The 25097-nt window shown below is 35.5% G+C and overlaps 2 protein-coding genes across 6 annotated transcripts; both read right to left on the reverse strand.

The window, feature by feature from the left end:
* Positions 1-6: 6 nt before the first annotated feature.
* On the reverse strand, positions 7-6740 carry LOC113761919 (protein piccolo-like). Of its 4 annotated transcripts, none has more exons than XM_027305125.1 (12): positions 6512-6740; positions 5839-5893; positions 5612-5713; positions 4725-4910; positions 4516-4627; positions 4410-4443; positions 3847-3881; positions 3707-3741; positions 3473-3625; positions 899-3396; positions 545-634; positions 7-406 (listed from the first exon to the last, which is right to left on the reverse strand). In XM_027305125.1, the coding sequence occupies exons 3-12, from the start codon at positions 5680-5682 to the stop codon at positions 339-341; spliced, it is 3282 nt and encodes a 1093-aa protein (XP_027160926.1). In that variant the 5' UTR covers positions 5683-5713; positions 5839-5893; positions 6512-6740; the 3' UTR covers positions 7-338. The 4 variants fall into 4 exon arrangements, with proteins under 4 accessions (XP_027160926.1, XP_027160933.1, XP_027160909.1 ...); XM_027305132.1 differs by having other exon boundaries at positions 7-379; positions 5839-5933; XM_027305108.1 differs by having other exon boundaries at positions 5839-5933.
* Positions 6741-11416: 4676 nt separating this feature from the next.
* On the reverse strand, positions 11417-15394 carry LOC113759805. Of its 2 annotated transcripts, none has more exons than XM_027302386.1 (8): positions 14785-15394; positions 13664-13811; positions 13412-13562; positions 13196-13321; positions 13020-13100; positions 12615-12807; positions 12271-12541; positions 11417-12108 (listed from the first exon to the last, which is right to left on the reverse strand). In XM_027302386.1, exons 1-8 carry the CDS (start codon positions 14980-14982, stop codon positions 11846-11848), a joined length of 1431 nt encoding a protein of 476 aa, XP_027158187.1. In that variant the 5' UTR covers positions 14983-15394; the 3' UTR covers positions 11417-11845. The 2 variants fall into 2 exon arrangements, with proteins under 2 accessions (XP_027158187.1, XP_027158183.1); XM_027302382.1 differs by having other exon boundaries at positions 11417-12111.
* Between the last annotated feature and the right edge of the window lie 9703 nt (positions 15395-25097).

A 25097-nucleotide genomic window follows, 5' to 3' on the forward strand; every position in this document is an offset into this window, starting at 1 on the left:
GGAGTCGAGGAAAAAAAATAATTGCAACATGATTTTACATCAGATGATATATGGACTCCATTCAGCTCAATCAGCAAACTACAAATATTTTGAGGTTTCTAATCGTACAAAATCTAGAAAAGCTCCTAAATTTATATGTAGAATACAACAAATCCAATTCTCAGCTGGTCAAACAATTTCAAGTATGACACTACGGGGTACTTTACAGCCTAAAAAGCGGCAAAAAATGGTTCCTCCAACCACGAGGGGATGAGAAACATCAGTTGTGTTCCTAGATACACCACATTCAGGCATGAACCATGGAAAAGACCTTAACATTGAGTACGAGCCCAGACTTGTCACAGAAACTTCACCTCGTTCTGTTTGCCACCCTTGAATGCTGAAAGAGAGAAGAATGACCTTGTTGCTGAAAAACAAAGTAGCAAGCAAATTGGAATCTAAGGAGAATTAAGAGAGACATCACCATCACATACATAGACAGTCCTAGAAACTAGAGGTGGTAAAAGAAAGGGAAGAACAATAAAACAGAAAGACAGGAACCAACCTTTTGATGAAGTCACCGGAGCAGAAATATGTCCCTCCTGCAACTTCTCAGACAATCTATGACCAATGGTTTTGCTTATATTTGCTTGAGCTGGAAGATTTTTCATTGCCATTTAACAGCATCAGAAACCACAACAGGTAGAACTATATTATGCATGCCATGTATGGAGCTATATGTGGCACGGAACAAATGGAGTTGGAAAATGAAGAAAAATTGGTCTGATATCCGAGTTCCTATAGTTTTTAAAGATTCAGACTTTATATCACGGCTTCGCAAAAGATTAGTAAAATAAAGCTAAGAAGTATTGTTGAATGAGCTCATTCGAAAAAAAAGAAAATAAAAGAATAAAAATACCATGTGTCCCATGAGCAGCTAGGCTTTTGTCCCGTGACGAGGTGTTTTGATGTCCCAAATTTTTTGCATGAAGCGTTGCCTTCTTCAGTAAATTGTCAGAACTTCTTTTAGTAACTAATTTAGATTCGTCAGTATCATCCTCTCCTTCAGAAAAGACAGATGGACTAGAGCAGCCAGTTGAATTTGTGTCCATTTTACTCTTTCGAGCAAATTTCAAAAGCCTCTTCAATCCCTTGGGGACATCTCTTTGGTAGACCATGGCAGGAGGATTCTCGGCATTGCCCCATTCAACAACATCAGGTTCACTGCTCTCCTCCAGCAGCATCTGAGACAGAGAGTGACGAACACGTGGACTGGGGATTCCAACTGGTGCAACACTGGATGGTGATTGAATTTGGCAAACATTGCCACTGAATGGAGCCGGTTGTTCCTCATGCTCTTCTATTTCCACCCAGGCTGTAGGAGGGATATCTGATTCTTCTGTAGCTTGAGCATTTAATGCAGCATCAGCATCAGTCAGGTTTTGAAAACCATCAAGTTCGGTAAAAGCAACCTCAACAGGAGTTTCCATTTCCTCATATTTCTCCTGGTTTACCTGACTGTTGAATTCCATGTCTGCATGATCTTTATTTACCTCGAGGTTCACTTCCTGTTGTTCAATGACCTGATCAGATGAGCTAGAAGCAATTTCATTCTCTTCAGCTTGATTAGCATCTCCTGTAACGATTAACGTGTCCTCAGGCGGAGGAGGTACTTTAGCCCTCGAGACTGGACTAACTCCAGAGCCTATCCCAGAATTCTTACGGAGAAAAGGCTTTGATTCAATAGGCACAACACTGCTTTTCTTGGTCACCTTGTTATAGAAGCTAGGCTTTGCTGAGGAAGCAGCATCCCTATCCATAGACTGAGGTTTTGGTTTTGCTGACTTGGTAATTTTTTTCAAAGCTTGCTGCTTTTCATTTGCATCTTTAACACCCTTGTTAGTGTCATTCTGGTTTGGTTTAACTGACTTTGGTTTGAGTTGTGATCTCTCTACTTTTGGGCTCAATCGAGGAACTGGTGGTGCTGGTTGTGATTTTCTACGGGTAGTGGTACCAGCAGAAGTCGTCCCAGGAGGGGTTTTAGCTGGTGAGATACCTGTAGGTCTTGGTGATGCTGTAGTTGGCCATGATTTCCGTGTGGCAGGCAAAGGAGATGCTTTTGGTGAAGCTTTTTTAACAACAGAAGGTTTTGATATTTCCTTCTTGTGATTTGCCGGGGATGACGTCTTCTGTGATTTCTGGGGCTTCACATTATGTTTTCTACCAGCATCACTCCCATTTGCAGATGCCATTTCGGCTTTCCTCTCATCAAGAATTTGTTGCATAACTCTAAATTGTTTTTCCTTCTCTGCTCGTTTTCCAGCAGTTTCTCCTCGGAGTTTCTCATTCCTCTTTTCCTTGTAGTGGTCATAGAAACCACCTCTCTGTTCACTTGGCAAGTTCTGGCTTTTTCTATTGGCAGGTGCTCCAGTTCGATATTTAACCGGATTAGTTTCCATCATTTTCATTAGCAACTGGTTAAGTTCTGCTTCCTTCTGTCGACTCCATTCAGCTGAGTCCATTAAATTTTCACTAATTTCTGCTGTTTGACTACAGACAGCATTCTCCTGAATGCAAGCTGCATCAGGCAATCCTTGTTCAGGAGAGTCTGGCTTAATACCCAATTCAGCAGGCCGAACTGCATCATCCTCAGAAGGAAGATCATGCTCAGCTTTTTCTTCTGGCAACTCATTTGCGATTCCGGTGTTTTCCACACCATCTGAAGGTAAGGCAACAGCATTATCTGAGTTAGTACTTTGGGGATCTTCAGAAAAATTTTCACCTGCACCAGCACTCCATCTTCTCAATACAGATTTATTTGCACCAACCTTGACATTTAACAATGACTTTGTCTTCTGGATATCCACTGTTTGGTCTCTTTGCTTGCTTTCAAAAAGACTGATTGCATCTTGCACACTGATTCTATTTACATTACTCTCGGATCTTTTTGATGGTTGCTCAGATGCTTCCTCATCGCTACTCTCTGTAGCTGCATCTTTTTGACAGCTTAACCTTTCTCTAGGTAAATAATTGAGGCTTTTGATAGCCAATGCAGTGGATCTCCGGGATCCCGATCGTCCAATTTGAACCCTCCGCATTGGAGATGCAGATCTTCTAGGTGAAGCAGATCTTATAAGAGTCCGGCTTCTTTGAATGGATGGTTGCTCCTCATCACCTGAGCAAGACAATTCTCCACTTTCAGAGGAGCTCTCTCTCTCAATCTGTGCAGCTTTTGCTGGAGAAGCACTATACTTTACAGGAGTATCTGACTGTGGTTGGTTGCAGTTCTTATTATTCTCCTGCTTATTATTGATTCTGTGCCTCTCTAAATTTCTTTTAGAAGAAAGCTGACTGCCACTTGGAATCTCATCTCGACTATTCTCTTCGCTCAACTCCAGGAGTTTGCACAAAGAATCCCTGGAATAAAGATGAGTACTTAATACATATTCTCAAATATCACATCACTAAGCAGCATGAATAAAAGCTTAAATACCTCAAGTCTGTGGCTCCAAAATGATGAGAGAACTTTTCCAAGTCATCCATCTCCTCATTGGAGCATGTAGCCCTAGCTGATTGGGCAAATGCAGTAGCTAATTCCCCTCTTAGGGCAGAAAGTCTCATATCTATAGCATGCAGCAATTCATTTCTGTTTGACAATATGCATGTTAATAGACATGTTAGAAGCCAAACATATTCTCATTGAAAACTGAGAAGTTACAGAATGTACTTGGAATCATCTGATGACGGAGAGCTAATTCCAGCCTGTTGAGACACCATTGATTAGATCAGCTACCATGTACAAAATATATTCAGGCTTCTCAATTAAAACTTGAATAAAGAACACAGTGAATGGAAGAGAACCATTACTTTCGGGATTGATGCATTGTTGTTGGAAGAATTGCCTGTCAAAAACAGGAACTGTTATTTAGTGTCTGGTAGAATTAGGATGAAGTTGTGGGTGAGAGGAGGTCAGGAGATACAAATAGCATTTTCTCATCCACCATGATACCAATAAGGCAGGAAGAGCATATTATCAACATTGAAGACATAATATTGGAAAGCCATATCAAAGTATTCAACCCAGAGGATTGAATAGAACCCATCTAAATGTTACACTAGCTCATTGAGGCGCCCAGGCAACTGCTGCCTCAGGGCAAGCTCCTACCACTGCTTTGTGAACAGTTGGTGTAGACATCAAAGCTAAGCTGAAAGTAATTGTTATTTCCAATAGCATAAAACTAGCATATTCAATTATGTAATAAGAAGCAAGGCTCAAGGTTTGGTCATTGGTGGGCTTTAAACATCAGAAAACGAGACCATGGTAAAATAAAACCCTGAAAGTCCCTACACCCAAATCCAATTCAGTCTGGGACACAGCAACCCATTGAGCTTTCAAAACCGCAAAGAAAGACGTAATGAACAAAACTAACCTGCATTCCCAGTCTCAAGATGATTTTGAGGACCCTGAAAAGGAACAAACATTATTGTTCTGAAAACAAGCTCCAGAGATTAGTTTCACTGATGGAAACAAAATACCTTTGAATACAATGAAAGGTGAAATTTCCGGGCCTCCTCTAGCTGAGATATCTCATCTTTTACAGTATCAGTTGCGTATGTTACTTCTGATGAACCAATAACTTGCAAGAATCTGACAATGTACAAGTCATAGTAAATGAAAAGGAGCACATCCTTCGTTTTTCCCTAAGAAAGCAGAAATGAAGCTCAAAATACTAGCGGTTATGAACCTCATTAATGTGGACTTTCTGAACCATCTGGAAGAATTACGATCTTCAGGTGCTATGAGTTTATATTTGGCATCAAATCCTTCTGAATGCAATGCTTTGATAGTAGCGGAATGCAGCAACAATGGCTCAAGAATTGCAGATGTTACTGTTTCTATTTTTTTCCCCCGGCATACGCATGCCTCGTACCTGTAAAAGTTTATCCAAGTAAAAAACAGAGCCAAGGAATTTCACTCTATAGAAAACCTTGCTTTATCCCAAAAGCTAAGTTAATATATCATCATTATATAGCTCATTAGTCCTAGTAGAAGATTCATCAAGCATTTAATTCTCTGACTATGCAGTGGAATATGTATTGAAGATAACTGTTATACCATGTCCAGAAGCATCAGTGCCCAGAGACTAGAGAATGAAGGAAAAAAGAAATTGTTCAGTAGTAATGGCAGAAAAAGATTTGTATTGCAAATTAATGGATCCATTCATTACACTAGTTGGTTTTGGTTTCTGTTCAGTCTATCGTGCACAAATATTATAATCTTATCAGACATTATTAGCAGTCTCCATTTGCTTCACCAGACACAACTATAATTTTCTAAGCTTGGTTTCAATGAATGATGGTATAAACCCATCCCTTTGCCTCTTTTGAATTTAAAATATAAATATCTGATGCTACCAATTTATTTGTCCTAAATATTCTACACCAGACTCATAAATACTCTGAAATAAAAAAATCACCTTGACAGTCCTAACTAGCATAAGATCATCATGAATTTCAAAAACAATAAGCCAGCAAACATTGATAATGAAAGCTCTAGAACAAGGTCATTCTCATCCAAGGACAAAAATGCCCTCCAATAAAATATAGCGATCAGAAAGTGATCAAATTGTACCTGTTCTGGCTTGGGAAAATCTGAAATTCAATGAAATCAAGCAGGATATTGGCATCTACCCCTTTCTCCATCTTAGCCGGGTTAAATCAGATGCCCAAGAACCTGACGGAAGGAAGGAGGAAAAAGAACAATTCATAAAGATTAGATTTGGAAACCACTAGATTATCCTCCTCTCACTTGACTCTTTAAATAAGCGTGCACGGTGCACATAGATAAAATCCACAAACCTGGAATCAGGAGAATAGCTAAGCATTCAGCAACCCCAACCTTACCTCCATCGCACTAAAGTACAATATACAAAGACCATTACCAAACAATTTCACTGCATGAAAGTAACTCAAACAGAGACCAGTGAGAAGTGAGAAGGAAGAAAAGTAATACTATAATGCATTATCAAAGCAAGAAACAGCAGAAACTAAGCTCCCAAAAATAAATGTTAAGTTTTTTTTTTAATATTTTAAAATTTGTAATCTACCAGCAATACCCGAACATATATTTATACGGGGAAATATCAGTCAAATTAGTGAATTATTTCTTTTTCTTTACACATTCAGTCATTCATCAGTAAAATGAGTAGATATATTAGCAAGAAAATGCGATTGATAAACAAATGGTAGCAAAAACCACGAATGAAGATCAGATCTAGCTTCAGGAAAAAACCAAACTTTATCAGGAAACAGCAAACATCGTGCGAACCCACCGACAGAAAAGTCGCAGTTTTTAAGCTAAATGTGAAGGCAATAGCAAAAGGTCAAATCTCAAGCATGGGATTGAACTCGTCATATATTTTCCACATGCACCTTCGAGTACTACAACAAACTAATGAAAGCAGCCACATCCCAGATGATAAAATATAAGGAGGGGAAAAAAAAAAGAGAGAGAGAGAGAGTGAAGACTTACTACAGTTGGAGATCAACAGTAAAGCTCGGAATGAAAAAAGAAAAAACAAAAGGAGAAATGAGACTGCGAAGGAGGAGGCCGAGGAGGTAGTTTCTGTTGTTGGTGCAGGAGATCTCAAATGGATGAATGGAGATTTCAAATCTTTAACCAAAAAGTGTTTGTACTGTGGATTAAATATAATACTAACGGAGATGGAAGGGAAGGGAGACTGAAGAGTGGAGTGACTGTGTGAGTGAGTGTACTGTGAGGTGAGAAAGGAAGGGGGAAAAAGATTTAACCCAAAAAAAAAAAAAAGGAAACACCTTGGAGTGTGTGAGAGAGAAAGACAGGAAAAGGAGAAAAGCGCAGAGAGAGAGAGAGAGTGGTCGGAGAATTGGTAGCGTGAATGAGAATTTAACAACAAAGGCCAAAAAAAAAAAAAAAGGGACCACCGTTTTTATGATCAAATCCTTCTAGTGTTTGTTGCACCCAACAACCGGAGGCGCGTCACGAAGTAAATAAATGTATTCTTATTATTTTCGTTTGTTCTGAACTTTGCAAATTAAAAAAAAAATCAAATAAACAACTCTTTCAAATTTTTAATCTTCTAGTGATTAAAGAAGCATATAATTGTAAGATAAAAATTTGAACGAAAACTTTAAAAAAATTAATAATCCAAAATCAAAACCTAATGAGAACGAACACTTAATGCTAGAATTTGTTTAATTAATGACGGCGAGAGTTGGTGTCAAGCTCAGAACTAAATAGGTCAGCAGCCCGGAATAGCGCATTCCTAATCACCTGCAACAATTACAAGATGTAGTAGTATTGTGTTTGGATTGTATATTTTAGGATTTTTTTTGTAAAAAAATTACTGTAGCGATTTGATGTATGTAAAAAAAAATAATAATAGTGAAATGTGATCACGGACAACGACGCAATTTTTCGACAGAAAATGGCTGCCCAAACAAGGCCACGATGCTTAGTTAATCCCACAAACAAAAATGAACAGCCTAGAGTAGTCGTCTACCTCTTCAATCAACCTCCAATTACCCCTTACTAGGAATCTGCATTCGTTGAAAAATGTATTATAACGATTTGATATATTTAAAATAAAAAATAATTTAAAAAATATGTTTAATTTGCAATCAAAGCAAGGCAAATTATTCTCAGTCCTTTTTTGTGTGACTTTTTAATCTCGATTTGTTTTTGGAGAACTAAAATTTGTCCTCATTGCAAACCCTTTTTTTTTTTTTTTTTGGGGGATGTCGGTGGGTCGCTAATGCATGCTTAGCATGGTGGATTACATGATAATACAGCTACAGCGCTGATGTTTTGGGTATGGAGTGAAAATTGACCAGATTAATCAGAGGTGCAAAGCCACGTAGAGAGAAAGTCAATGAAAGCAATAGGAGAAATCAAGAGAAACGTGATTAAGTGATGATTATCATGCTTTTATTATTAAGTTTGTTTGTTGTGAAATATAAAGACGTTTGCATGAAAGAGCGTCTTCCCGATAACGACAGATAAATTATTATTATTATTATTACATATTAGTCGTATCGTCATCGTCATCATAATCCATCATCAAATGGTTTGTACCCAGCAATTATTTTCGTTAATGGGGAGTGGGGTGTGGGGGAGATCGGGAAACCAAAGTGATTTCAAACATTTTAAAATATCTCCGATTCCATATTAGCAGTATTCTTTGATTTGATCTAAGAGGAAGAGGATCAGAGGATGTGTTTGCGCGTCTATCCATGAGGTTTGTGGGGCTGAATCTTTTACAACTAAACTCGAAATCTCACACTATCTAATCCTTCCCTCTGGGTTTTCTTTTCTCTTCTCCTTTTCATGCTCCCTTTCCAGCTTCCACCCGGAGAACTGATTATATACATGTAAAAATAAACCCCGTCTAGATTTGTTTGATTTCCATCTTATTTATACATTATTTACGTGTACTATTTTGTTTACATTATCAACACATTTTTTAATAATCTTTTTATCTCACATACATCACATTAAAAAAAATGTTATAGTATTTTTTCAAAAAATTATCTCAAATAATCTCCTATGTCTCTAGACAGATTTCACTACAATGAATTCTATTGAAATAGCGTGTGATTGATTAAAAAAAAAATTTTGATTGAAAAAGCACTGAATTTTTTTTTTTTAAAAAAATTTGAGTTCACAAAAAGAAATCCAAATGTACGGAGCCAATGCTTTTTTTTTTTTTCTATTATCACCATCTACACTTACTCCTACCCCTAGTTCTACTATAACCTATGCTAGAGGAGGTGATCTAACAGGGTCGCGGGAACCGAAGGAACTGAACTACCATCGGACCATATGAGTGCTTGTTGTCACCATCTGCACCTATTTCTACTCTCAGTCCTACTCTGACCTTTACTGAGGGAGACAACCCTCTTAAGTTTATTCTCACCATCTACACATACTCCTACTTCTAATCCTACTCTAATCTATATTAAGAGGAATCGATGGGAATTGAATCACCATTAGGTCATATGGGTGCTTAATCTACATATTCATACTTTTAATCTTACTCTAACCTATATTAGGGGAGGTGACCTAATAGGGTTACGACGAATCGATGGGAATTGAACCACTATCGGACTATACCATATGAACCTAACCTATATTAAGGGAGGTAATCCAATAAGGTTACAGAGAATCGACGGGGATTGAACCACCATCGGACTATACCATATGAATCTAAGAGAAATCACATTAAATGACAATTTTGATAGATGGAATGTAAGATATGAACCCTTGACCTCCCATCCCACAAGATAAATGGGAGCCAACTAATGTAGAAGTAGTTGGTTGGAGCCGATGTTTTGTCACCTATGAAAAATAATACTACCTCCATGGCATAAAGAATCTATCGATTAAGAAAGCCACTGCCTTTGAAATCCCATACAATGAACATGAAACCTAACCCAAAAGATTTAACAAGATTGGTGTTATTACTTATTACTCGTTAGTACCAATTATTTATAGGACGCAAATACAAATGTTCATCAAGTATTCAAGTCTAAGCCCAAAAAATTTTAAGTTAAAAATGAAGAATTAAATGCAAACTGAAGGAGCCACAAGTTGTAAACTTCACCCCTAGTTCAGGAGCAGGATATATTAAAGAATACAAACTCTTCATTCAATCGGTCCATTTTATACAATTTAAGTTGTATTTCATATTCATTCATTCCTCCTAGTTGTTATTACTATAATTTTTCATCTGATAAATTGGAATTGAGTAAGCTACTCAATGGACATATGAATACGGCATTCCGCATTAGCTTTCACTATAATAACTGATCGCTTCTGTTGCCAAGGCCACTAGTTATATGTTTAGGTCACATTCTCCTTCCTAAAGCAATAAATAGTGACGAATATTAATTTTAAGACAAATACGTGTATGCTATAGATTTGCAGAATCTAATAGCCTGTCTTTTCTTTTTTTTCGACACTGTAGGTATTCGAATCTACACGCGATTAATCCTATAGTACCCAAGCAGAGCGTGCCTGACCGATGCCCAGGACAGTAACAACTGGGACTCGAACCAGAGACCCTGGAGTAAAAATCTCGAGTGGAAATCAGTCGAATCACCCCAGCACGGGTCTAATAGCCTGTCTGGATTTGCTATTTTTTGTAGAAAAATATACTGTAACAATTTGATACATATGCAAGTAAATAGGTAATTGAAAAATATAAAAAAAATTTGGAGAAAATTTGCCAAACTTTGGTGGTAGTTGCTGAATTGTTGGCAACAGTTAATAGTATGAGGTGACAATTCATGATTTTTTTTTCTTTTTGTTTGCCAGAAGGCCGTGAAGATTGGGGTCCCGATGCCCGTTTTCGCAGCCATGTATACAAGGACACTCAAAGGAAAACATATTATGTCGAAGTGGGTTATACTTGGTGTCTGCAATCTTGCCTTGGAAGGTGATTGTGGGAAGAAGGGTTGGAAAATCTTGAAGCAACATTTCATTGATGGGTCCCCTTTTTTTTTTTTCTTTGTCATTTCGTCCCTCAAGCATCTGCATAACAAAATTCAGAGACTTTCATCTCTATTACGTTATGATGAAATTGGAAACATGGAAGTGATAGCTCAAAAAAAATGTTGATATTGAAATTCAACCAGTACTTAAAACTATTTCCCCTTTCGAATGTAGGCAAATCACACACTCTTTTTGGCCCAAACTAACTACTTTTAGAGGCTTATAAGATGGTAAGATTAGAACTTATGTCGTCTGGGAGGGACTTTCGAATCTCGAGTAACAATTCAAGGGTAACATATGCATATGCTGATAATATGACAATCTCACCAATATGTTTGTCACAAGGAGAAGTGCTTTAAGCCGCATCTCCTTTTGCAAAAATACGCTTTCGAAATAGAGTGGCAATGACTCAGATTCATAAACAGAGTAGAAAATGAGACACATTCATGATTATCGTGAACCAATTCCTGAAGAAAATCTGGATATTCGCACATCGCTAACATCTGCAACCACATAAAAACTAGACAATGGGGAGCTATCATCTTCTTCAGGTAAACTTCCTAAATTTTTCTAATGACAAATTTCAAGATCCTAAAAATCTAACTATCTGTAACCAAGAGTAGCCAAGATTAATGGTAGATAATAGGTAACCTTGTAACTCAATCAGACATAAAATGAGTTATTCAACCCAATTGCATTTGATTGGGAATGTTGTGATAGAATAGGGAAAGTGCTGGTTCAAGCGAGTTTATTAGAATTAACCCTGCTAGGTTTTAGGTAGCACGGCACATGCACATCCGACCAATTACAGAAATGGAGGAAGCAGCTTTGTCCCAACCAACTACAAAGTCATCCATATGATGATACCAATTAACACCACGCCATATTTCCTTGGGTGACAAGAGGTGAAGGGAAGCAGCTAAAGTGGAGCTGGAGAGCATCATATTCAGGTTAAACCAAATGGATCACCATGCAATACATATATCAACAAACAGCTGCTTGTCAATTCAATACCCACATACATCATTCCGACAACCCTAGATTCAAGCTGCATCTACAGGACAAAAACTGGTTTCCTGCTCAAAATGAGCAATTCAAGAACACAATACGGGAAAATTATGACATGATAGAGTATCCCCGCTTTTGAGGGATAACATAAAGAGCTAAATGGTCACATAAAACAGAAGAAAATAAAAAGAAAGCTAAACCACTTGAAATGCTTCTCTAATGATACAAGAGTCCCAGCCAACTCTAGCAATGCGGGGTGCAAAATGAACTGGCCATATGGAGAAGAACCAAGCAAACATGGGTGCCTGGTACAAACATCAGATCACCCTAGTTTGACCACACATGGACCAGGCCAAGCCTATTTCCAGTATAAATCTCATTGCGCTCTTCATCGTAGAAAAGGGCAGTAATGTCTTCCAGTGCCTCTGCAACTGTGCTCCTTACTTTAGCAGCTTGGACCCGTTTCTGCGAATTGCAACTTCTCCCACCACAACTAGAACTGCAACAGCAGTCGTCCAGGGGAGAGCTGTTGCTTACTTTTATTTTAGCAAGGCATTTTCCTGTCAGAATGTTGCTGATATTGATCGAACCTGCTGCAGGCCACCATATAGAAATCAATAGATGTTAGATGCAACTGTAACTCGGCAAACATCGCTTTTTGGACACAATAAACAGTTTGCATGCGCAACCAATAAATTCAATTCTTATTAATAGAACCATTCAAAATCATCCAATTCCCACAAAAAACATACCATTTCCTTCTGATAATGGATCATCAGAATCAGCTTTGCAATAAGAAATAATTAGGTCCTGATCACTGGTGATGTAAATATTATTAGTGTTGCAGTCCGGATGCCACAACAGATGATCCTCAAACGAGGTAACCAGCTCACCACGGAAATTCCAAACAGCCACAGTACGATTTCTGAATGTCAAGAACAACTGGTTTTCATACAGAAATATGAATGCTGATGGGGTCATGAATTCAGTTCTGCTAACTTCAGTTAACTCAGAATTGCGGACCTACAAAAGATAGTTGTCTGAGTTTGGCTGCTAACAGATAAAAAGGCATCACAAGATTGTATCAAACACTTACGTCGAGAATCTGGAGATTCTCATTTTCCTGCTTGACAAGAAGCTTTTCATTGAACTGTTCAATGAAATCCACCTTTTTGTTCCGATGAAGGAGATGGTTAAAAGATTTGAGAACAGTCCCATCCTCAATTGACAGAATTTGCAGCGGAACATGACCACAGGCTTTGGTAAATATCAATAACATGATTCCAGGACTGTTATCCCAAGACAAAGAACAAGATCAATTACATTCTAACAATCTGCACAGCAGGTAACATGCCAATCCAGGCAAATAAAAATAACTGATCCAAGAACTAAACACAAAATTTGTAACACAAAACTCCACTTGTTATCCTTTACAGGTGCCAGCATAGGGCATTGCAAACAATCTACTGGTCAATGCAACATCAAGAATTAGACAAATTACCTGATTTTAATCTCTTGAACATTCTTATCTGATATTGAGTACAGCATCGTGTAGTTCTTCAAGTCAAAAACTTTGTATATGCTGATTAAGAAATCATGACCGAAACAACTTCAGTACCGTTGACAACTCTTGCTAATGAATTATAAGTAACCAACTGGATGGTATTCAACAACTACCTATCCTGTGCAGAATATGTGAGAACCTTCCCATTAACATCATCAAATTCCACAAAACCGGGCCATTTCAATGACTCTGACTCAAAAAGAGGGAAACCAGCATCTGGTTTACCCCTTCGGATGTATCTGATATAAGGTGTAGGAGTGTGTGTGTCAGTTACAAAAACAGTGCAGGACAAAAAGAAGGCTTTTGCAAGCAAGTGATAGAATTCATACTCAATCCTTGTAGTTCTGCACTTGAGTGAGCTGAAATTATCTGAAGCATAAACTGAAACAGTGATAAGTGAATCGTTGTTTTTATTATAAAACAAGCTTCTTATAACCTCATCAGGGCTGACATTCAAAAAGCATATCCTCTCGTTAGTCTCTGCACCCATCAATTCAACTGTATAAGTTTCAACAAAAGGGTGCAGAAAACAGTGCAAAGAATACAATTCACAAAATAATCTTTGATTCCAAATGGCATACCACGACTAAATGCTGCACAAACACCAGATTGTGCAAGAGCAAAAACAATATCACGAGCAGCTACTATTTCTATTATTTTTGATCGTTTCCGAAGAAATGGAAGTACCACAGAACACTGTCCCTTCGGATCATGGGTATCATATTCCTCCTGTTGAAAATATATACCAAGTTAATCATCACAAGGAAAATTTATTAACAGACAAATACTACCCCAATATATGGAAAATGAATGTACTAATAGTTTTAAATTGAATCATGAAGAAATCCAAAATAGAAATGACTCCCCTGAATAAAAAGAAAAGCGATCCGATATGCATCTAAAGTTCCAGCTGTCAATCTAGGTAGACACGTGTTTAGACATCAAATCAACGCTTCCACGTGACAGGAACACCAACTTGCTTTTACTTCAGACAAATGACCCAACCAATACAACAACATCATAATACGATTGATGATAGGCAATAAGAATCATAGCCCTGAATGGTAAATATGACAGCTGACACATCTCTTTATCTGTGTCTATATCGCCAGTAACGCATAACACGCAATTCTTTTCAGAAAACTTCCTTTTTGGTTTATATAATCTAGTACTTTCAAACAGTCAGATGATTTTAAAAGCCCGCCTAAATTTAAAGATAACAACTAAGGCACAAAAGTACAAGATCAGCACTAGGGCTTCCCTCAATCTCCTCCAAAATATCAATCAAACTCCATAACCCACAAGTTTCAGTAACAATTTCACATGCGTTACTAGTTTACAGCTCAATCAGACCTACAATTTGTGCTAATTCTAAAATTTAAAAAAAAATTAATTTCAGATAAAATGTATAATGAACAGAAGCATTGAACATAGTTAACAGCAAATTTAAGGGAGATCAACAGCGGGATTATCCCAAAAAATTCCCAGGAAGAAAGATCAATCAAGTAATAAAAACTCCAACTTCATCAGTCGTACCAAAGTTATTAAACCTAAGAACAAAATTCACACACATTTTCCTGGGCAAGAAGCACTTAAAATGATGCAGATGATTCTATACCAGCACAAACTAAATTTAAATCTCCATAAAACTTTAAAGAAAAAAAAAAAGAGGCCCATAAAGGGGACAAAATAAAATCCGGACCTGTAATCGAATGTTCCGAAACCGTTCTTGGGCATCACTCATACTGAAAGCACGGTCACGCCGGGAGGAAATCTCCCGCCTTTGAAGCTTCTTAACGCTGTTCACAAAACCATCCATCCCTCCGCGAGGGCGCTTCTTGGCCACCACTCGCCGTCCAGAGCACGGCCGGGGACTCGCCGTTATTCTCCTACCATCCATTATCAAAACCCTAAAAAAACTAATACAACAACAGAAACAATTTTTTACAAGCAGAAAAAAAATTCCCGAACTCCAAATTATTTACAGAGAAGATTTTTCACGGGTATATATGCCATCTCAGCTTCTCAAACTCCTCAATTAGAAAAACCCTAAAAATCTCAGAACCCAATTTGAAAAATTAGAGCTTTTGTAGCCCCAGCCCCAGGTCCTGAGAGATTTTCTAACCGCAATTAAGTCTCTCTTTCTACATATGGGACTGTAAAAATCAATCCTTTTCTACCAACAGCGAGAAGTGCGCATTTTATTGAGTATAGTTCCCTTTCTCTGTAAATAGAGGAGTGACAGTGGGGGAAGGACCGGGACTGGAGACGCAGGGAAGAGGAACGGAACGGGCCGGGGGGGAGGGGTCGATGCTTGGGAAGTATGTCTTAAAGTGTGACACAGAGGAGGAATGTGTCCGAATTTAAAATGGATTTGGCGTCCGACCGACTCGTCTCACAGATCCGGATTCAAAATGATTAGACACTACTGTTTCAAAATTAGGGAAATATTTATTTACACTATTCTTTTTTTTTTTTGTTATTTATATTCCCACTATCATTTTTATTATATAATTTTTATTTTTTAGATTATATGATATAATAAATAGTGAATGTGCAAATAACAATATTTTTTTAAAAATTATTCTTTCTTTTTCTTATATACATTGTATTATAGTAATTCTTACCCCCTCCTATCCCATAATGATAATAGCCTCATTTCCATTCCAAGGATTAAAAAATGTATAGTTAACGTAATCATTAATTTTTGTTAAGTACTTTCCTCATATTCCCTCCCAAGTTTAGTGTTGTGTTGGAGTGCTTACTAATAGAATAAGTAACTAAAGATGATCTGCCTATTTAATTTTAAAAATTTCTTTATTTGTATTCATTGTTTAAAATGTCGTGATTTGCATAGGTGGACTTGTATGTAAATTAAATATGAGCATAACAATAAATTAATAAACTAACATTAAATATGGACATAATGGTAAATTGACAAATTAACTAGCCTATAATTTAAAAGAGTCACAAAAAAGAGTTTCTGTTTATTATTGGCCTATAGTGTGTCTGGATAGAAGTTTATTTGAAATATTTATTTGAGATAATTACTGTAACACTTTTTGTGATGTGATGTATGCGAGATAAAAAAAGTGATTGGGAAGATAAAAAGATGTATTGAAATTTGTGTTTATGACGCAAACAATTTATTTTTTCGCAAATCATCCCAATCCAGTGAATCTATTCCTTTTACCTTCCTGCATGTTTTCCAGATTCTCATCATCCTATGTGAAGTACTAGTAGCAAATTATTTGTTTAGGGGGCTAATTATGCTGGTCGCCACTTTTGATATTATCAGCCATTAATTTGTTTAAATTTTCTTTTGATATTGCAATTTTTGTTTACACAAGTGTGTTTTTCAGTGGACCTTGTGGATTAATCTTTGTGTAGTTGAGGATTACTTGTTCGTTGACAGTTACAGATGTTAACTCTTTGGCGTATATTTTAAGATTGGCTAAATGAGAAACTCTACTAACTATCGGGAGGATGTTGAAAGTGTCGGTTACCCTAAAAGTAATCAAAGGCTGTGGCATTTTCATCAACATGTTAAAAATTTTAAAGCTTTTAGTCTTCATTACAGCTTCCACTATTACCTTTTTTTTTAAAAAAAAATGTGTTCTTTACATTGTTGAGAATAAAATTAATCTTTCATTTTAAATAAAAATTAATCTTATTTATATACACAGTCAGTATATATAAAATTAACCTCTAAAACAAATGTCGTCGCAATCTGCTTTAAGTACCATATAATAACTTAAGGATTAATCTTTCCTACACTGAACTGTCAGCATTAGATGGATGATAACTATACAAAATTTGAATTTGAAATTCAACTTTTGCACACATATCATGAATCAAACGGTAAAAGTGTTTACATTACTGTCAGTGTATAAATATTTACTCATAACTTAATACCATGTAAGTTTTTGCGATTTCATCCTTCCTCCATATCATTTGCTTTTGTGGCTTCTTTCTAACCAAAGGGACAAAAATACTTTGCAAGAATATTAATCAGTTCATGTAATCTTCTTCTTTTGTTGGCTTTGTTTGTTTTTCCTTTCTTGGTTTTAGACGCAGTCGCAGAACTTCATGGTCCTTGTGCATAGGCACAAAATTATAGAAAAACGATCCAAACCATTGAATTGTTTTCTGAATTACAGGTTGAAATCTTGATCTTTAATTCTGCTAATTAACGTTGATCTTTAATATTGCATTTAGCTTATTTCGATCCCTCAAAAATTTTTTTTTTTCTGAATGTCATACTTTGACTTTAATCTAGAGACATTTTAGCCACTTTTCAAAACAGAAATTTTTGAAATTTTAGAACCAAGACCAAAGGTGCAATTGGTCAGGGTCTTAAAAAAAAAAAAAGAGTTGGGTTATGGGATACGTTACAGCAAAATATTTCAAAAATACATCAAAAAAACAGTTAATTCAAACGGAATTTTTCAAAACAAGTTGCTTATTGGATTTTTAGACTACAACTAATTATAGGGTCAAGAACCCTTGTGCTCGACTTCAAGTATTATGGGAATGTGTGAAGTTGGGCTATTGTGCTATTTTTTGACCCAACAGCAAATTTTTTGCTTTTTACAAGCATATTGGGCTATTGCATGCTGGATCAGCCATACAAAGGTTTATGTTCATGCATGGGTTCGTTTTTACGAATTGAGTGCTTAGAAAACATGGATAGAATCATTGTTTACAAAAAAAAAAAGAAATCAATTAATGGTGTTTGATTTTTAGACTGCAATTAATTCACGGTGTTTGGACGTTTTCCCATTCCAAAGCTAACTGCCAATTTTGCTGAGGACTCCTGAATCCTTTCCGCCTGCAATGATGTACGAGTACAGCTTTCCTTAACCTCATCGCCCTCAGACCTTCTATTGAAAGAGCACCGGTAAATAAGATATTTAAATTTATATTAAAAAAAAAAAAAGATTGGTAGGAGTTATCCAAAAAACCTAGCCTGGGCTTGAAGCGACAACACAAACATGTCTAATCCAGGAGAAGAACTGATGGTTCAGAAATCTAATGGCCCATGACAACGGGAGTTTCGATAGCCCCGGGCCATACGGTTAACAGGCATGGCCCATGAAAATTGGTCGGCAAGATCCATCGTTCCCTTCTCCAGTTCCTATGTTTCCTCTATAGCTGGCCGATTCTGAAAGCACCAGCAGCTGCACAGCGCCACGGTAGGTCGCATCGAGTTTCCTGATGAATGACAGGAAGGGGGACATCAACGATAGTCAATAACGTTGTAATTTATCGTTAATCATTTGTATAATTTTAAATAGAAAAAATTATTTAAAACATCCCTTACAATTTATAAAAAATATTTTTTTTGTCCTTCACATAACCTGTTTAAAAGGTAAAATTCAATGCTTCTTCAGAATATGGGGAACAGTAAAGGGTAACTTAATGCATAGGATTAGCAGCTGTAGCTTCCATCAAGAAAAGAATATATTAAAACAAGAGATGCTTTCAATTTGCAGTAGCATTTGACTATTTAGCTGTGGTAACATCTAAATATTTTATTTTATTTTATTTTATTTTTGATTTGATTTGATGATCAAGAATCAAATCCACTACAAATGACTGAGGCCGTGCCACCACGTGAGGCCGAGAGCTCACAATTCCAAAGTCCAGACTATTTTCGTACTTTAAATCTCTCACGCGTGCTCGAGAACAGTTCGATTCGATTACAGCCCTATTCCAAGCCGCTTTAATCTCTCCAACAACGCATAATGGATCATGATGATGATTCCTACTTGCTTGCTGATCTTCTTGTGTTTTTACTGCTATGTAATTATTTTTGAGTGCGTGGAGGTGGCCTGGCGTCTGGATTCCGGTGATTGGAGCCAAGCAGCAGTTTAAGCTGACGGTATTATTGAATTGGTACACATGACATTATATAATACTACTTATTAGTGTCGCTGTTAATGAACAAGTCCAATACGAAATCCAATACTTAACATTTGATTATATGGACGGATATGTAACTTACAATTGGTCAGGTAGCAAGTAGCTTTCATATGGCGGTTTAATTAATAATAATGAAATTAGCAATTAACTAATTGTATTGGTTGCTACATTCTTTTTCTTCTAATATAAAATTATTATGTTCCCAATTAAACATGTAGGCAAAATCAAGTACACATCCATGTGGTCACATGCTCACATTCATCAGCAAAAGGTTGTCGAAAATATATCTCCTAATTTATTTTCTTTTTTTAGCTCCCCGCTTTTCAAATAATTAATTGTGTTGATTTCTCATAAAATCAAATTGAACTAATTCCGACCACTTTTTTAGCATGAAATTGATACCGATGTGAAATTAGACGATTCCAATGTAGAAAAAATTGGCATGTGCACTCACATGTCACCAATTATAAAAGTAATCATATATAGAGTCAATTTTAGGCTCTCTCTCTCTCTCTTTACCAACTTTTCTCTACTTTTCTCATCTTCTCAACAGACCGCCATACATTTTATTTTTTCTAATAAAGTTTCTACTAAATTTTTTTAATAAGAATTCTCTTTTTTTTTTCTAGGTGTTTCTAATGAGAAATTTTTTTCCGGTAAGAATTCTGATTTATCTTACTAGAAGATAACTTGAAAATTTATTGTACTTTTCAGATACAATATAGAAGATAGCTGCATTAATTCTGATTTATCTCACTAGAAGATAACTGCACGTATTTGTCATTTCTAGTGCCTGTTTAACCTACCATCAAGGCAATGATATAAATCAAATCGTGTTGGACGATCTGTAGTAATTCGATTAACGAAATTTGTTTTTATCCACAAAAAAAGGAGTCAAAGTTATATACACTAACAGTGTCTACATTATTACAGTTGGATGTATGATACATATGTAAAATTTGTATTTCAAATTCAAATTTAGATTAATTATCGTGTATCAAATGGTGATAGTATATGCACTGTTAATGAATGAAGGATTAATCCTTATATTTATTCAAATGCACAAATTAATCTCCTAATTCAAAGCCCTAAATTCAAATTGATCCTACTGAGACAAACAGAAACAAAAACTTTCTTATGAATCAAGTGAAATTCAAAACTAAAATTCTCAGCCTCTTAATAAAATGTTTTTATGTCTACGTCGTAAAAGTCGACAGCCACCTTGGTCCTGAACATGTCCATCATGTGATAATTAACTTTTTATTTTATTTCCACAACTGATCCATCTACGCCTTATTGCACCTAAATCATAATTGCATTTAGAACTTATTCCGTAGCCTTCACGGCTATATCATCCGAAGACAAATCATTATGCCTTCTTTTAGGCTTTTTCCTTTGTTATCGCTTGATTTTTTGGGCTGACGAACCCCTTGCGTGGTTTCATGAAATTGTCGGATCTTTTTCGCTTGCCGTTTTACCCAATTTGTGCGTTTGGAATAAATTTAATTAGCTTCCATTATAAGTGTCAAACAAATCCATTTAGTTAAATTTACCCATATCTGTCCATGAACAGATGGATATGAGTATCTTATATTTTTGCATATGGGTATAAATGGATTATCCAATAATACCCATTTAATTTAGTTAAATTTACCCGTACACGTCAATGAATAGATGGATACGAGTATCTTATATTTTTACATATGGGTATAAATGGGTTACCCAATATACTTTTGTTTCATTATTATTATTATTTCTTGGTTTTATGTTATCATTTTATTTTCTCTTTCTTTGTTAACTTGCTCATTTTTCAGCATTATCAATTTATGACAAGTTTTAGCCTCTTTTCCTATATTTTCAAAATAAAATTTAAAATTTACACACCAAAATATGCCAGGAGTTCAAAATTTTTGGATTAAATTTTTATATTAACTTTTATAGTACTTAGTTCTAATTTTTATATTATTATTGTTCAATTATTAATAGTATGTAATTTTGTGACATAGAGTATGGATGGAAAAAAATTGGTAATTAGGGTTATTGAGCATTATAAGTAAATATTTAAAACTAATGATGGGTGCAAAGGGTAGTATAAATTGATAATTTAGTTTACAAAAATGAATTTAAATGAGTTTACAAAAAATTAAAATAAATGGATTATAAATGGATAATTAAGTTATCCAATTCATTTTTTAACTTACCAATTTATACCCATCTAATTAAATAGATATAAAAGAGTTGACTTACTTATATCCATTACCCATTTAAACCAAATCAAACCCGTCCAAATCACCCATTGTGACACCTCTAGCTTCCATAATTGGTATAAAATATGTTAATTAATGTGAGCTGCTTGTGCTTAATTTTCCAACTGGGAATTGCCCTATTTGACGTTGTAAAACTTGTCACGTGGTGATCTCATAAATATTTCTGGTAAACATATTGATGCATTTTATGTAGGGGTGGCAATGGGGCGGGGGACACCTCCCCCAATCCCCACCCCCGGCTTCCCCCGCGAGGGCCGGGGGCACCCGTGAGATTAAAAAATTTTTATTATATAATTTCATTATAATTAAATTTAAGCAAATAATAAAGTACTAAAATATCAACACATCACAAAATTATTATTCATTGTAACTTCACAATTGAAACTCATAAAAATAATTAAACAAAGGTTACTTGAATACAATCTAACAGGATAAAACAAATATAACTAAAATGATCAAGTTTTCACTTTTGATACAAATACAATCACTAAATTATTATTGTATTTTTTTTTTAGAAAAAAATGTTATTGTATTAAGTGTAGCTAGAAATTTAAAATAAATCTATTAATAAATTTAGTGTAAAAAATTAATAATTTTTGTTAATAGACATATATAATTAGTAGTATAATTGATAATATCATTATATATATAATTATGTACATATATATATTTTTTCAAACGGATGGCGGGGCGGGGGCCGCCCCAACCCCCCCAATGACTTCCCGCGGGTGCTCGCCCCTATTGACATCCCTATTTTTATGTTTTGTGAGGCCTGCAAATTTATCATTTGAAATACGAGGGATAAAACGAAACAAACATAATATGTCAGGTACATTTTTTGTATTATTCCAAAGTTATATATATATATATGTGTGTATATAATCAAATGAGACGAAATTTAATCTCGAAAGTTTGTTATTTTCCCTTTTCTCTTGGAAAAAAAATCATACAAGTAACCTATAATAGTGGAAAAGTTTGTCGTTGAGAGGAAGCAAGCTTACAATTAACGCGGCCTCTATCCAAATTGGACATGTAGATCGGCGGCGTTCCTTTGCACCTGAATGTATTCGTTTTCTTATATTCTTGAAAAAGAGTTGTCACGCCTTTGGTGCGCGAAATTGTGACACTCTTTTTTGATTGACAATGATTTAATAATAGGGGGTGGTGCTATGGCTCAGTCTAGTGAGTGCTACTATATTTTTTCCCTTAGCCATTTTCTTGTAGCATTGAAATCGATCCCCACAAACTGTAAGAAGTGCGTAGCTAATATCTTAATAGAGGTGCGTAGCTAATATCTTAATAGAGTAGGCTTTTCGTTTGGTTTAACAGTTGCTTTTGTCACTCGATCAAAGAAGAGTCAAATCAAATCTCCCGCGTACTTTAACAACAACAAGTGGTACGGGATAAAAGTTTATAGGCCGTAAAAAACAAAAAAGCCTAGTGTGATATACATAGTTATCCGGTAAAAAAAAGTCACGTGATTTCTATCTCATGATTTGAAGTATTTTGAACGAATTCGTTAAAATAAATAATTTTGAGTGAAATAATAGAAATATTCTTATAATACAAGCAAAAACATAGCCTAACCAAACAGTTTTTGATTCATCGGTTTCATTCACTAACAATATAAGTAAAAATTATAGATTTCTACAAGTTTGAAGCGAAATTAAAGAAGAGTCATGGTAGTTTTATTAAAATTTGAGGGGCAAAATAGGTATATCGTGTCAAAATTTGTCTTTGAAAAGTCATTTTTCAAAAGAACTATGCGTAATTCCAACGCGTTCACATCAAACGATTTTGATCTAATAATTTTCGTCAATTTTTTACTTTATTTTAAATCATGGGATACCGATGCGTATGATTTAAAACCACACGGGACTTTTCTGTATAATAGCTATCCCTTTCCCCAAGTTTAAAGGCTCTCGAAATATAAAATTTTATGCAACGTCCAAGAGGATCTAAATTGTTGAATAGAGCACCTATTAATAGGATATTGCATTATTAAGGATGGAATGGAATAAAACATGTCTAGTTCTCACAATAATTGGGCTTAAACATGAATCTCTAAGTTAAGTGACTATTTCCGAAAATAAATGGTATGTTTTCCCCCTAAAAAGTAAAAACCTTAGCCGGGTTATTAATCCTAGGATTTTCTTTACTTTCGCTTTCGACATGCTGTGCAGGCTCCGGGCAATGATGCCTCTCAGGCCACGAGGAAATTGGGTTCATGGTCACAACACACCGGTGCTAGCATTTGAATATGCTTTGTCTTTGTCTAGTTTGAAAATGCTCCTAAGGGGAGTGTATGTCGCTTTTTGATTAAATCACGATTCTTGGACGTATTTGTGTTTTCCATACTGGATCTTTATGGCTGCTTCACTTGGCAAAAGTCCTGTCGCATCTTTGCTTTGTTGTTTTGGACGTACGGCAGGTTCATATTTTGAATTTGCATCTATACAGGAATATACGCTCACACACATATAAACTCCTATACGTTAGAAAATTAGATTAATTTCTTTGAGGCGGTTTCTTATTTTGTATGAAAATAACTAGTTTTCTAATTGTTTTACTTACTTGAAATAGTAACTTAGGAAATTGTATGAGTTTAAGAATTAGACATTCTTTCCTGTTCAGTATTACATTAGGAGTTAGCACTTATTTTCAATTATTATTTGAATGCTGGCTAAGTAATTAGATCTATAAATAATTGGGGTTTAGCATACTACAAAAAGGGATATGCAGCCTTATACGCGGTTATACATAGAGTGAGAAAAGGATCCTTACGAGACGAGAAATTATACAAGGATTTGATTTGGGTTCAAATTATATTCTTGTATATAATTTGTTCTCTTATAATAAAGAACTGATTTTTTCTCTGTGATTGTAGGCTTAATAATGGAATCAAACCGCATTAAATTTTGTGTGTCATTTATTTTCATGCTTGTTTAATAATAAATAGAACCAGACCATGTTATATTTTATGTGTCATTTGTTTTCATGCTTGTAACTTATTTATTATTAAATTGTTATGTAGTACTTCATATCGTGGTTTATTCTATGGTAGGATTTCCAACACTATATAATTTATTCTGCCATGGGATCCCAACACTATATCTACGTGGGCTTATATCTATATTGGCTCTATTTTGAAAGATCCCATTTGATATATGAGCTAATTCAACCATAAATCATAAAAGACAGGAAGATACTTGGAGTTTAAAACTTTAAATGTCTCAAATTTAATAATTTTATTTCGATCTGTCTGAGCACTCGTTAATATACATGTCAAATGTTTAGATTTTTTAAAAAAAAATAAGATTAATTAGAAAAAAATATAAATGCATGGGAATTAATTTAGAAAACGTGTATAAATGTAAGATAAAGTAGTAATTGTTAGTATCGATATACATGGTAGGTTGAATGGAATGTAAGTGTGTTAATAAGTAATCATAAAGTACTTATTAGAAAAATCCGTTCTTTTTAATGCAAGTATGAGCGTATGAATTCAAAATCTTTCGCTTACACTTCCTCTCCGAATCACTCAACCCATCATTTCCTCCTCCCCGTCAAACCTACTAACCTTTTTTTTTTTTTCCGGAACGATACGTAATTTTATAGATTAACAAAAGCTTTACAGTTTCGAACAAAGGTTCGATGGAACTATACAATTAGTGTAATTCGACACTGAGGAATCCAAAATTTCTCATCTTGAATGATGCCTAAAGTATATGAGCTAATCCTATTACCAATACATGAAATCTACTACCTAAGAAGATACCCAGTATTTAAGGGTATCTAAACCCCAATTTTTTAGTCACTCGTA

Source organism: Coffea eugenioides, chromosome 1 (genome assembly GCF_003713205.1).
Source record: "Coffea eugenioides isolate CCC68of chromosome 1, Ceug_1.0, whole genome shotgun sequence".
Lineage (NCBI taxonomy): Eukaryota > Viridiplantae > Streptophyta > Magnoliopsida > Gentianales > Rubiaceae > Coffea > Coffea eugenioides.